At 45.9% G+C, this 13,935-nt stretch overlaps 5 protein-coding genes across 5 annotated transcripts; 2 read left to right on the top strand and 3 right to left on the bottom strand.

Annotated features, from left to right (window-relative positions):
- Positions 1–1,624: 1,624 nt before the first annotated feature.
- Positions 1,625–2,457, bottom strand: FVEG_15466 (hypothetical protein; the record flags this gene model as incomplete). The annotated part of the gene is made up of 3 exons (XM_018904592.1): positions 1,625–2,233; positions 2,287–2,389; positions 2,450–2,457. The coding sequence occupies 3 exons, from the start codon at positions 2,455–2,457 to the stop codon at positions 1,625–1,627; spliced, it is 720 nt and encodes a 239-aa protein (XP_018748812.1).
- A 722-nt stretch (positions 2,458–3,179) lies between these two features.
- On the bottom strand, positions 3,180–5,097 carry FVEG_15465 (hypothetical protein; the record flags this gene model as incomplete). The annotated part of the gene is made up of 4 exons (XM_018904591.1): positions 3,180–3,554; positions 3,613–4,508; positions 4,558–4,874; positions 4,967–5,097. The coding sequence occupies 4 exons, from the start codon at positions 5,095–5,097 to the stop codon at positions 3,180–3,182; spliced, it is 1,719 nt and encodes a 572-aa protein (XP_018748811.1).
- A 708-nt stretch (positions 5,098–5,805) lies between these two features.
- On the top strand, positions 5,806–6,882 carry FVEG_04380 (hypothetical protein; the record flags this gene model as incomplete). Its single annotated transcript, XM_018892168.1, has 1 exon — positions 5,806–6,882. The coding sequence occupies one exon, from the start codon at positions 5,806–5,808 to the stop codon at positions 6,880–6,882; it is 1,077 nt and encodes a 358-aa protein (XP_018748810.1).
- A 1,985-nt stretch (positions 6,883–8,867) lies between these two features.
- FVEG_04379 (hypothetical protein) lies at positions 8,868–10,791 on the top strand (the record flags this gene model as incomplete). Its single annotated transcript, XM_018892167.1, has 2 exons — positions 8,868–10,647; positions 10,703–10,791. The coding sequence occupies 2 exons, from the start codon at positions 8,868–8,870 to the stop codon at positions 10,789–10,791; spliced, it is 1,869 nt and encodes a 622-aa protein (XP_018748809.1).
- Positions 10,711–12,112, bottom strand: FVEG_04378 (hypothetical protein). Its single transcript, XM_018892166.1, has 3 exons — positions 11,890–12,112; positions 11,524–11,832; positions 10,711–11,467 (listed from the first exon to the last, which is right to left on the bottom strand). Exons 1-3 carry the CDS (start codon positions 12,042–12,044, stop codon positions 10,870–10,872), a joined length of 1,062 nt encoding a protein of 353 aa, XP_018748808.1. The 5' UTR covers positions 12,045–12,112; the 3' UTR covers positions 10,711–10,869.
- Positions 12,113–13,935: the final 1,823 nt, after the last annotated feature.

The raw sequence follows: 13,935 nt of genomic DNA, 5'->3' as shown, positions 1-13,935 counted from the left end.
GCGAGTTTGCAAAATGAAGGGAATAGAACACCCGGAAATTTACAAAAAAAAAAAAAAAAAAAAAAAAAAAAAAAAAGAATACGGTGAATGGCTGGTCTCTGCTGACAGGACTGCGCCCGATTTCAGTGACAATTGATACCCAAAGCTGTCAGGCATCATTAAGCTGCATGAAGTTTCAAGACCTCGTCCAATTGTGCAGCGCTGAGGACGCCACATTGTGATTTGTATATACATTGGGGGCCAATTACAGAGCCACATATGCATGATGTGCGGCAAGGCAGACAGGACTGGCTGTTGGTGGCGGCCTTGATTAAAAACAACAACCTGGCCGAGAGAACTGTCGATTGTGCTCACCAGAGAAATAACAAAGCATTATTCCTTCCTATCAATCGCTATATCTGCCATGTCCTCGGCATCGACGCTTCTCGGCGCGTTACCGAGTTCCATTCAGTTACTAAATGGTGACAAAGTGTCAAAACTCGACTTTAGGGCCTACGATGCATACGTCGAAAGACAACAGAAGCTATTCAGTGAATTGAGTTCGTCGGCAATCTACCCACATGACATATTATCACTCGGAAAGGTGGTAGCCCAGATTCGAATGAATAAACAGCGGGACCAAGCCATATCTTACATATGTCAATTATCTGGCAATAGCGACGTGGACGCTGGCAAAGATGCTTTGAATCTTGTGACTCGGCTTACCTTGATGATTGAAGTGGGAAGTTTAGAGAAAGCTTCGGGGTTCATGCATCAAACCGGACGTGAGCCGTTACCACTATGGGATGAGGTTTCTCTAGACAGTTTGACTGGAAAGTTGTTCCCCGTCTCGAGTCAACAGGGCTGTAGTGGAATGGCAATGACACCAGACTTATCTGCCTGGAGTCTTGAGAATGTTGCCGGGATCAAGATCGAGTTCACCGATAACCTGGCGGACCATTTACGCCTAACAAACAACAACTCGCAAGTATATATCTTTCATCATGTTGCGTTCCTTGAATCTCAGAGGCATAGGTTAGTATCCCGCCAACGCTCACGCATGATCTAATGTTTGCGAAGCATACACTCCCAAAACTCCGTTCTCCCGCAAGGACTGGCGGAAGAAACCCTCAGAACTTTGGCAATCCTATTCCCACAATCCGACCACTGGGCAGCACTAAGATCTAATCGAAAGAAACGAGTCTGGTTAGAAAGGCTCTGCACGCACTCAACACGTGTGATAGATCCCCAACTAGCTTGGTGCGGGACTCCCAGTGGAGAGAGCAGATATCTCTCCAACTTTTGCTTCTGGCGAGATCGTCTACTAATCCTAAAGGAAGAGTTTGATCATTCGACACCAGATTCATTCTCTCAGTGGTGGTATGATCGACGGAATGGAGTGCAGTGGCATAACTTTTGGGTTGCGATAGTTGTGTTGGGACTGACAGCTGTGTTTGGGCTGATACAGTGTATTCTTGCTTCGATCCAAGTTTATAAAGCATATCATCCCTAGACTACTATCCAAACTATAGCTACTCGATCAAGACTTTGATGTCTAATGGTCACGGTCCAGTCCCCATACTCGAAGAATCATCAAGACCGAAGCATGCCACCAATTGTTCCATGAAATCACTTCAGCAAATATCTATCCTTCAAATTCTTTAGAGGATGATTTGGCACGTATCTCTCGCAGAGGGCGTCTGTTTATCGCTGAGGGACGACTGATTCGCCCGTCGCGAACGCCCCGACTTGTTATCTGTTGTGGCTGCTTCCGTTTTACCAGATTGGTAGAGAGACCAGAACGATGCCCTATGTCAACATCGGTGCCGTTCTGTGCGACGGTGTATGGAACTGAGGGGCCTGACGCATTTGAAGAAGGCATCACCAGATTTGTAGCAGCTCCGGTAGTCAGTTCCCCGCCATGAAGCTCTGCTCCGACGGCCAAAGAGAGGTTCTGTTGAGCAGATTCAACAGGACCTTCTCTCGGCTTTGTATGCTCCTTGTTCATATGTTGTTGTAGACCTTTTTCAGTGTACGTGATGAGTGAAAGCGCGCACTCAACTTCCTGGCAGCGGTAGACCCGCTTTCGACGCGCCAAAAGCCACTTGACATCCTCTGGTCTTTTTGGCCGTGGGGGGTAATATATATGTGGTAGGCCGTATTTGTCCCTGAGTACATCGTTTCCCGGCTCGTTGCCTTTTCGTTGGCTGCAGAATTCGCCTATTTTCTGTTGCATCTCTTCGCGCCATACTTCCTACGTCTCGGATTAGCACGACAATCATGAGAGTAAAAGACAAGGAACTGCACCTTTGAAACTGATTTATGGAAGGTGTCGAGTTCAAAGTTGCAGCTCCACTCGGCAACTTGCATAGGGTCACCTTCATCCATAGCAAGTAAATGGTTCGTGATGCTGTAGTGGTCAGTATACTTACTAGGTGAGGTTAAACAAAAAGGAGGAGCGTCGACATACAGGTTCATGACTAATGGAACGCGGCCGCGGACAGATACCATAGCCCGCCAACCTAATATGTGACGACACTGTGTATGCTTCCACAAGTACTGATGAACAATATGCTCCAACTCATTGAGGGTCCTCGGTTTTTGCATCGGCGGCATGGTTCTTGCCTCGGGCACAAGCTGAGCGTTGGTCGCCATATCTGCATTCAAGGGCGAGAAGGATTGGTCGGTTTAGCAACGTAAGACAGCTCTGAGAATAAAAAGGAAGACTCTTGTTTTACCAGAAAGTCATAGTGAAGAGTCAAGATGAACAAAAGACGATAGAGCAAGTGGCCGTAAGCCCATGGTAAGTCCTTCAGGCAGCAGTTGTTAGCTAAGCGCTGGTAATTGGCTGGCCTTTGCTGACCTTCTGACCTCCCCTCACCCAATTACGTAGAAGTTCATGGCCAAAGTCTTAAGTATTCAGTAGGTTGAAAGAAATAAGCTTAACTGATCTCCCAGAATCAGACCAATGCCAAGGTCGGTCAGGTCAGTAAGGATTGTGTCGTCGTCTAGAATCCATGATTCCGAGGATGCACCAGCATTAAGCTTATTCGAAACGTGATTGAAAGCATTCATGCCCTTATCATTTACAGAATATTCCTAGTCTCAATGCTGCTGGAGTATATCGATATCGTGACTGCATTCACCCGGTGTCAGTGAGCTCAGGCCGTAGGCCCAGATCGTAAATGAACTATTTCCTCTCAGTAACTTTGATCCCATAGCCCGTTTTCGAAAAAGTCGTGCGACAGCAACTCGATATTGAACAAATCCAGATCCCCAGGCATAGTGAACAATGAATCCAAACCATCTTGACCAGGTGCCATTGGCTCTTCTATCTGGCCAGAGTCCTGATCGTCGTGCAAAGGCATAACAAAGTGGCTCTTAAGATACATCTCAGAATCTGGATGTTTCTCAGTCCCTATATCTGAGTGTGAGCAGCCACTCTGAGTTGACTGAATCTTGGGGTTCAACAGATACCATAGCCATGCGGATTGGAATCTGATGTTTGTACCTTCGTCTGAGTGCTGTCGGCGGTTTTCGTTGGCCAATGCCTCCAGTTTCCTCAATGTCTCGAGCTAGACCCATACGTGAGCACTCATCTAAGATCCAAATGCCAGGTATCTTGCAGCGTACTTTTTGGTTAATATGAGGCCAAGTTTTAGCGACATGGCCGAGAAACGCGTCGCATCTATGTAACTCTTCACGAGCCCGTCGCGATATCTTTGGATCAGCTGAGAACTGAAAGAACCACGACACTGTCGCCGCAGCAGCTACAAAGTCGGCCACCATCGGATCGACTATATCCATCAGATCCATAAACGACTGAAGAATCCGAAACAAGGATCCCGTGTGAAATAGCGCCATATCAATCCTTTGCTGAAGGAATAGACACGATGGGGGAACATCCCTGGAGGATCTGAGTAAGAACAAGTGGACGAACGGGTGGTTTAACACAGCGTGGATGGCATGCCAGATTATTTGGCTAGCCATGAATGGATCCCAGTATTCACAATGTGAAGATATTTCAGCTCTAGTTCGGCTGGGCAGAAGAGCCTTGGAGAGGAAATAGCTTGAATCAATTAGAGCTTCATGCTCTATCATCTCGATGTTAAGTTTTGTGTGCATTGAGTCTGGTGACCAAGGCTTTTCAGTGACACCTCGCCGTAGGCCGTGCAAGTACAATCGAAGCTTTCCCCAGATCGAGACAAGACGTATGTGAACGCCAATGATACCGGGGTCACTGCTCAGTATGGTTCTGGGTTGCGTCTTTTCTAACTGTGCGCGTTCTGGTCTGGGTGTTGATTTAGGTACAAGGGGCTTTGGAGCACTAATAGGAAATTCGGGAACTCCGGGCCCAAACGCATCTGGTGTTGTAGGAACAAAAAGGCGTTCTAGCATGAAGACACTCCAGTGAGCTCGAGATACCGAGTCATCTGTTGAGGAAGGCGTGTTGTCAATCGAAAGGAGTTGTAAGGCCTGAAGTCGCGCAGCAGTACCGGTAGTCATCCAGGCTCGTGCGAGTTGTTGATCTAGAATCCTGATGAGCTCTTGAACTTCGGTAGAAAATATGCTTCTTACTGTTTAGATACTTTAAAGCGATGAGGCAAAGGGACTGCGTGACTTCCGGCGATATATCTCCCTCATAAGACAAGATGTTCACGGCCTCCTCCGCTTTTCGAGTGTAGAAGTCCCTTGCAACGGTTCTTTGACCGTCATAGAAAGGATGGGTAGACAACATGAGACCGAGAGCTATGAAGCTCCAAAGTAGAAAGTGAGGGCCGTCAAGTAGTTGTTCCTCGAGCCTGTCTAGAGTGAAGAGCGGTAGAGGTTGAAGGTGAATCTTGGTTATGTAGACTTTGACGAAGTGTTTAAGGGCCTCCTGGGTTGGCTGGGGTCTGAGGTGCGTACTTTGTGTTAGCTATGTATATGTATATGTCACTAATGTAATTGGGAAGTGACCAGTGTCGAAAAGGGAAAAGATACCAACCTTGCCGGGGAGAACTTTCGGGTCTCGAGCTCATCTTGGGGTACGTCTTGCGGTAGTGCTATGGAAATAGATGATGGAGATTGGTGATTGGGGGCACATTCATGCGCCGCAGGTTGCTCGTTGCGTCTCATGGTTTGAGCGAGCTCTTCTGCTGTTCGCTTATGTGTCCTTGTTCTCTTAGACTTGGTACTGCTTGACGAGTCAACCCACAGTGATTAACAATGTATGCGTTCAACTCACGATGACTTTGTTTTTGCCCTTGGTAAGTAAGAACACGAGGTCATCAGACGTAGGCAATAAGAACATGTAGGTCTTTCACCATCACATTTCGTCTTTTTACGTCTGCATGATTCACAAGCGTGTCGTGTCAGTGGTTCTTGAGTCGATGTCATGTTTGCTGTGTGTATCTACAGGCATAGGGTGCATGTTGTTAGTCTGGGGAAGTGAACGAATCGAGTGGGTACGGAATATCGAAGACAAGAGGAATAACGATGAGTCAGCCGTGTTTGTGGGTACGGAGAATGATCAGGGGACAAACTGACCAATCCTATGGTGTCAGGATGGCGGCGGCACAAAGGTGACTACTTGTAGACTAACGTGGGGAGTCTGACAACAAACCCACAACAGTTAAGGCTCAAGTCACTACTGAAGGTAAGCAGTGGGTATGGAAAAAGACAGGGATCGCGGCAACGGTTGCAAAACCACTTACAAGTTATATAAATCATCACATGAGTCCTTACTGGAATCGTTTTCAGCCTTTCCTTCTCCTTCATTTCCGATACAAGATCCATTGAGCCCCTTTGCTCAAAAAGTTATTCATCCACTGCGGTACAGGCAGAATGACTCAAACCAAGTACGTCGAGAACAACAACGTTACCACCGACAGAGGCGGCATCGTTGAGAACATCCACCGCGTCCATGTCGCAGTCACAGACTCTCACGGCAACATCCTCTACTCTGTTGGCAACCCCGCAAGGGTCACTCTGGCCCGATCGGCCATCAAGCCTGCACAAGCTCTCGCCGTCATCGAGACGGGCGGTTTCCAAGATGCAGGCTTCGACGACATCGACCTTGCCCTCATGTGCGCGTCGCATAATGGGGAACCAAGACATGTCGAACGTGCTAGAAGCATGTTGGTCAAGACCAAGGCGCAAGAAAGCGACTACCGCTGCGGTGGACATGCTTCGCTAAACCCTGCTGTCAATCGAGACTGGGCACAGAAGGGGTTAGATGTCACTGGAGGGGTTTACAATAACTGTTCGGGTAAACACGCTGGTATGATGGCTGGCGCTCTCGCTCAGGGTGCCAGCATAGCAGATTACCACAATCCAGATCATCCAATGCAAGTTCAGGTTAAAAAGGTCGTTGAGGAGCTTTGCCCTGAGCCCAGTCTTGTTCAATGGGCTACCGATGGCTGCAATCTTCCCGCTCCTGCATTTCCCCTCTTCTACTTGGCACATACCTACGCTATCTTTGCCGCTGCGGTAGATTCTGCAGAGCAAGAGGGTTCGACTTCCCCACGTACGAGAAATCTTGCCCGGATCTTCCGTGTGATGTCTGAATATCCGGAATTCGTGGCGGGAGAAGGACGCTTCTGTACCGACTTAATGCAGGTGTACAACGGGCAGTTGATCGGTAAAGTAGGTGCTGATGGATGCTATGGAGTTTGTATACGTGAATCTGAGCAGACGAGAAGTCTGGGGGCACGTGGGCCGCTGGGAATCTCTGTCAAGGTTGACGACGGGAACCTTGATATCTTGTACGCGGTTGTGGTCGAAGTATTAGAACAACTCAATATTGGAACGACAGACACAAGGCAAGCTTTGGAAAAGTGGCACCACTTCAAGAGAAGGAACACAATGGGTATTGTTGTAGGTTCTGTCTCTTTTGACTTCAGGCTACGATCAGCTGCCTGATAGTTCCCCCCTTGGTAAATAGGTGAGTAATACACTGTAGCTTAGTTAGGGACGATACATGGCCGCAAGAGACAAATACATACAACTGTTCCAGCTATTTAAGATACCACATAATGAAAGACCATACTAAAACAAGCGTGGCTTCGACAATACCACCAATTCCCACTCCAGTCGATACATTCTGCGTCAACAGGGCCGCAATAACCGCTGTGACAAAAGAAAAGCATAATGAGACCAGCAGGGGACAAATCAAATGACCCCTTCTGACTTTATAACCAACGCATAGCGCCTTCCGCCTGTTCAAGTGGTCCATTGAGCCAACATTAAAGCAACTGCGTTGATGGTCAAATCTCGTGTTCCCCCGAAGAGACTGGGGATGCAAGAAACCCTTGGTAAGAACCTCGGATCTTTGAAGTTTGTCAAATTGTACTTCCAGCGGAAAGTGCTGTCCTTCCAGGTCGTTTGTTTGGTCCTGATGATACTTGTCAGCGCGCTTCTGAAGATCAAGGATCGACGAGATTCATTCACCCTATAAAGTTCTCCTATAAGCACAATAGGCTGCTGGCAGAAAACCCACTTCCGCATGAATCGCTCAGAGACCGTAAACTTCTGTTCATGATACTCTTGCAACTCCTTGATCTGTTGCTCAATATTTGGCCTTTGAGATGCGGTGTCCAGAAAGCTACGCCCTTGTTTGATGAAACCAACCCATATTTTCGGACTTAGAATTGCATGGCGATGCTCAGCAGGCTCAGCTGATGCTCTAGTGTCGTTCAGTGTATGTATTAGCCTTATTTCGTTTGTGTTGCTTACAATGACAGCCATGTCTGGAACGATGTGGGGGAGGCTGTTGCGAAGGTATGCTATCCCAGATGTATCCTGGCCTTTTTATCTCTGCCTGCTCTGTTACCATAACACCAAAGGATTCTCCCTCATATGGCTTGCAATCTGCAAACATATTGTGGTCGCCCACTCGCTAATAATAACAAAGCCATCTCTTACAAGCGTTTATTCACAAGTTAGCCACAAAAGACAAAGATGCTATCTACCAAATTATTTAATTGTGAGCAATTTGGTGCCATCAAATGGCTTGTGTCTTGGTTAGTGGCGCATAATCATGCTGGTCACATACTCTAGCCGTTTGATTTGGGGGCCAAACAAATTGTTTTGCTCTCACAAATTGTTACCAACCTATTGGAGATGTAAAGCGTACTAGCAAGGCCAGGTAGAGTCACTGTGCATAAATGCTGTCATAACGGTGGCGCTCGCTATCAGTTGGCAATTTCGTATCTTTAATTGGTTCGAAAACGAATAAAGCTGCTTATCTTATCATTATCCATTTGTGAGCACTGTAAAGGCACTTAGACTTAGTCCAGACCTGTTGCTTAGTGCTTATCTGCCCTTCCTCAAGTTGAGTCAACTCCCAAACCTCATTTCATTCTTCACAAATCATCACGAGTTAAGATTATCCTTTTACATCTGGAGAGATGGAAGGCATCCGGCAACGTCCACAAGATGAACCAGTCGTGTATAACCCTCCTGACTATGTGAGGCGATCCTTAACTTTTGCACCTCCCAGGTATGACAGGCCCGAGAGTCATTCGCTTTGTCTCATTTCCTCTCCAATCAGACTGAGAAGTTAACTGTGACCACTCGCTGATTTCCGTAGAGAGTCTCCCAGCGACAGTTGCTATTCTGCATCCCCAGCAGTATTGCAACCGCCGAAGAGTTGTGACACAATTTCTCGGTCACCTTCAGATCGAGATAGCGGATATGGAAATTCACCCTACACCTACAGACAAACCCCTCTTCTTTCAATCGACTTAGATGACAGCTGTTTGCCGAGCCCATATGCTATTGAAAACACTTCACACCAGCATTGCAGTCCTGCGGAGATGCCAGCCTCATTTAGCTCGGCACATGAGCTAAACGGTTCTTTGCAAAACTATTCACCCAGCTTTCCCCATATAAATGACGGTGCAATGATGGCCAAAGCATTTTTCAACCCACCACTACAACCACCTGCTACGTGGTACCAACCATCACCATTTCGTCAAGGCACAAACATGTATCCGGCCATGTATGTGCCAACGGACTACAACGGGCACAATACATCAACCCCGAACTGGACTTGGACTATTGGCAACTGTGGTCCCCCTTCGAACATGCAATCTAATCTTCTCACAATTCGAGAAACGAAACGAGGTGAGCCACCTATCGCAGGTTTCCCGGTCTGCGTTGGTGAGTCGGCACTTAATTTTACCAGCCAATCTCCAGCCGCCGATTTACAAGGCCAGATGGTCAAGAGGCCGAACAAAGCGGATAAATCAGGTGGCGAGGAGATGTGCTCTTCTACACCCCTCACAAATGTCTCAAGTACTCATGCTAAACAAGAAAGGAGTACGGTTGAGCTTTCTAAGGATAGCTTGAAGCACCTCCAGGAGAAAAAAGACACGCTAGGATGGATTATATCGACAAAGGATACATCTACCGTTCTATCCCCATCACTTCCCATTTATAGCCCCGAGTCTAGTTCATGCAGTCTTGAGACTATGCCTCGGCACTTTGTCCCAGGAGAGAGCTTAGAAGAATCAAGAGCTCTAGTAATGGAGCTCTTCCGAACTCTTTCTCGCCAAGATTGCGGGTCAAGTTCCGATGAGCTTTCGCCAGCCGAAGGAAGTCCCAATCACAGCAGATACTCCTCAACACCTCTTACGGATGGAACTGGGACCTCTCCCAAGAGCGGGACCACTACTAGTATTTCGAACTTTGAGAGAAATCTCAAGCGTTCTCTCCCAGAGAGAGATGGGTCGTTTCAAGAAGGCGATGGGGATGAGCCTCCGCGGAAGGAGTCCCGGCCGGACAAGAACCCATCCAGTTCAGAAGCAATAGCATCTCTTCAGGGTCGCCTACAGATGCCTTGCCCCGTGCAACAACCGCAAAAATGTCAGGGAACTAATGCCACAATATCGGAACTTCTAAGATCTCTTGAAACGAAGCATCGTATCGTCATATGTAAGGATTGCTGTACACAGGTCAATGTTCCGGAGGAAGCGAGGAAGCCAGAGAATGCGCGGAAGCGACATAAATTGGAGACTTGCGAACCTCGATGTATAGGAACCACTTGTACTGGCACTGCCAGCGATGGGGCGCCGTATCACCGCCGAACTGAAAACTGCCCGACATGGCAATCACTCCCCAGCGAAACCAGATGGTCCTTTATTTGGGGTCTCATAAACCCAGGAGAGAACCCGCCCGACCCCGATTTCTACAACGGTGTCGGATACGAGCACAACACGACTCGGCGACCATGTAAACAGCAGTCCAGGCCAAGAGGCGCTGACATATGCGATGCTCTGATGCGAGATATAGAAGAGAGAGACAAGAGGCGAGTATCCTTGGAAGCCGACTTAGAGGCCGAGAAGAAGAGAAATGCTCAACTGGAGGAGAAACACAAGAAGAGAATCACTAGCTTGGAGAATATCATTGAGGCGTTGCTGGAGCGCCTTGAAGAGAACAACGTCAAGGTTCCAAACTCACTCCAAAAACGACTTCAAGACGAGTGTCCCGGCGTTTTCTGCGAACCGGTTGTGCAGCTCATTTCGAAGCGTTCGCAAGCACCTCCAACACCATCCTCAACCCTCAAAGATGGAACTGGAGAACTGAGACAGTCTCAATTGAACCAGCCAACCACTGCAATACTTCAGCCTCCTCTGTTCTCATCCGCTGGGCCTGAAGATGGTTACTCTCAACCATTTGACTTTGGTAAGACCCTCCTAATTAAAGGATGAATCACGACTGACATATCCTGTTGTTTCAGATCTAAGTGGGGAGTTGTTCACGAACTTCAATTACACAGATGGAGTCTTGGTCGACCCAAGTCAACAGCTACCAGGTGGCATGGCGTAATTTAAAATAAAGAAGTCGGAGCCCTAGGCAGTAGAGATAGAACTCCACATTCATTAAATATACATAGCTAAAGCTCTTCTATAAGAGTAGCACGATACCTACAGCAATAGCCATCATAGAGATAGTGAACTCGGCCGACAGCTTGATAGCTGCACTGTCATATCCAATATTCGATGAGTCATTCCCAAAACCCACGGTGCGCAGCCAAACAGGCGTTCCGTCCTCAAGACTGAGCGAATCCGAATGATACGCATCAATAACCCCAGAGACACGAATTTGTATAAAACCATGCGCACCAGGGCTGCCAGTTGTAGGCGCCGACCACTCAGTCGTCGCATTAGGCCAAACATACGGCCTTGCAGAAAACACAGCATCCATAGTCAAGTTTGCAGTCTTGCCGTCGAACAACATGCTGATGTTGGGCCATCGAAAGTCATCCCAGTCCTCTTCTTCCCAAGATCGAAACTCTTCTACGTCAATTGTGTAATCACCGCTTAGCTCGGTGGTGTTGCACACTGGCATGGTGAGATTCAGACTTGACGAGTACGATTTCGGCTCGTTGCGTTGGAGTAGCGCGCTGATGTTGTAAGCTCCCGATTTGGTCTGGGTAGTGGTGAAGTTGAAGAGATCAGGGCCTTTTCCCTCTTTGGGTCGCCAAAATCCATCTGGGCTTGGGCTGGGTCAAGGTTAGCTTATTTGTACGGAAGGGTATCGAGAGGGTAGTTGACTGACTCGACAGAATATAGGGGAAATTGAAGGCCCCCAGACTGAGATGCATACGTGAAATCGGCACCAAGAGAGGAGACGTTGAACCCCGCTAAGGATTTAGGGATAAGGGTCAGCCAGAAAATAACAGAGTTACTTCCAGCGTTCCATTTGCCTTTCTCGAGGATGCTCAGAATGGCGTCGTATTTGATGGTTTGGGTCGAGTTCTTTAGTTCAGGGCATAGATTATCTGTGTAGTTGGGGCCGAATATCGTTTCGTTCCAGACGTCACCGAAGATGGGTGTCAATTCCACTTCCGCTGTCGCGTTATAGTACCTATTTAGAGAATCGTTTAGCCATGTCATCATGATATTCCACCGCAGCAAGACTCACGATCCGACCCATTGGTAGAAGTTGCCGAGGCCTGTGACGTTGCGAGGACGGTAGTTAGTCGAGTTATCATAGTTTTCGTCTTCTTTCGCGAGACACAGCGTCAGTAGACAGAACAAGATTGCGTGCAGCTGCACGATACGATTAAGGCCTAACATTTCTGCTCATAGTGTATGTACAGTACATGATCAGCTTACGATGGACGCAGGAACAATGCGAGTTTTATCCATCATCAAGGAGTTCGCCGGTGTCAGATGCGCCGATGTGATGCGGTTCATCTCGCTTAGCCTGTTCTGTGGGCAATCAGCCTGACTCTGGTGCATCTAACTGGTGCCAAGCCAACATCAATCCACTCAACGGCCAAGGAGCCGGCTTGGCTGTCAGACTGGCATAATTATATTTAGGTTAATTAACCCCCCATCCATAGATCAACCCAACACTCTCCCTTATCGGCCATTTAGTATGGCTTTTATACAATATTGCCGGCTTGTTCTCACTAAATGCTGTTAAAAATCAATTGATTTGCTAACTGAAATGTCAGACTCTCAGCCTTCCATTAATCGAGATCAACCACTTCTTCCATCGTCTTTTCTGTCGTGGCATACTACGTCAATTCTAAAAAAGACTCGCGTATGGCGATCAACACTACCGGTAATCCAAACCGCTTTGACTCAGTCACCGGCAGTGGGAGAGTGAGCGTCGAGATCTTTATCCTTTTTGGGCATTCCCCAGTCATGTCTAGTCTCTTTTATCTTGTTAGGTTGATTGAGGTCCACACAGCTAACCCAATTACCGAGAGTCGGCAGTGGAAAGGACACCAAAATGACTGGCAGACTACTCCAGTTCACTCCAAGTCCTTGATTTGAACTCAAGAAGAACTGAGATTGCCAATGCTGACTTGGTGAATGGAAGAGTTAGTTAGTTTTGCTTCTGTTGTCTTATATTGTAAGTATATCTCAAACTAAGATAGCATAACATTGAAGCATCTCGCGACGACTTAGCTTTCAGCCTTTCACCCCGCTCCATTGGACACCTTTAGCATTCTAGACCTTGGTAGTGTTGTTAAAAGATAGGGTAGCCCTGATCGGTCTAGCTTACCTAACAAGGATCAGCGCTCCTCTTATATATATATAGCATAGCTTCCCCTATTATATAAGAGAAATCAAGGCTTTTTTAACCCTTATATATATCCCTCTGCTATACATGCTATAGTTATAAGCCTAGGTAAGTGTAAGACCTAGTAACTTTACTATACTACTTAATATATATTTATTTATCTTATTTTATAAAACTAATATCCTTAAAAGGATTACTAAGCTTATAAAGTATAACTATTAATAAGTAAGGCATTTTATATACTTTTACTTATATAATCCTTTATAGTCTAGATAACTAGATTCTATAGATTCAAGTAATTAAATTATAAGCTAAAGTATATAAAATATAGCTATAAATTAACCTTAAGTATACTAATAAGGCTTCTAATAAGTTATAAGAACCTCTAGTTAAAAACTTTAATACCTTTATTAAAAGGAAGCTTATAAAGTATAAAAATAAAGTAGCTATTACTAAAGTTAAAGAAAAACTGCCCTCTAAACTCTTTATAATTAATTTAAAGATCTTTTATAAAGTATCCCTTCTAAGATTATAATATATTTAAAGATAATATAAGTAATATACTAATAAATACTTATAAATCTTAGCCTATATTATAAAAAGTATTAACTCTAATATTCTATCTTTTATACTTACTTAAGTTAAAGAAGATTACTTAAAAGGCTATATAATTTACTAACTACTCTAAGGCCTAAAAGAGGATCTAATATTAAGTATAATAATTATAATTAAGGAGATTACTTAAAAATATCTTAAGGTTCTTAATAATACTTTTAAAGCTTAATAGAGCCTTAAATAGTAGTTACTATAATAGTAAGAAGCTTATATATAAGCTAGACTTTACTATATCCCTAAGATCTTAAAAAACCTAGGAATTAATTGCTTTTTAAAAGTAGTTAAGAAAAGGATAGCCTTTTTATAGGCAGAAACTAA

The sequence above is a fragment of the Fusarium verticillioides genome, chromosome 4, assembly GCF_000149555.1.
Source record: "Fusarium verticillioides 7600 chromosome 4, whole genome shotgun sequence".
In the NCBI taxonomy this organism is placed as follows: domain Eukaryota; kingdom Fungi; phylum Ascomycota; class Sordariomycetes; order Hypocreales; family Nectriaceae; genus Fusarium; species Fusarium verticillioides.
The sequence above is the reverse complement of the archived record's forward strand: the minus strand, read 5'-3'. Positions and strand labels throughout refer to the sequence as shown.

Bases quoted from the DNA above. Each gene is read 5' to 3' on its own strand.
- FVEG_04378 (XM_018892166.1), bottom strand. From the start codon at position 12,044: ATGTTAGGCCTTAATCGTATCGTGCAGCTGCACGCAATCTTGTTCTGT. The intron at 11,833-11,889 runs GTGAGTCTTGCT...TTCTCTAAATAG, and splicing joins TTCTACCAATGGGTCGGATC to GTACTATAACGCGACAGCGG. The intron at 11,468-11,523 runs GTCAGTCAACTA...ACCTTGACCCAG, and splicing joins TTTCCCCTATATTCTGTCGA to CCCAAGCCCAGATGGATTTT.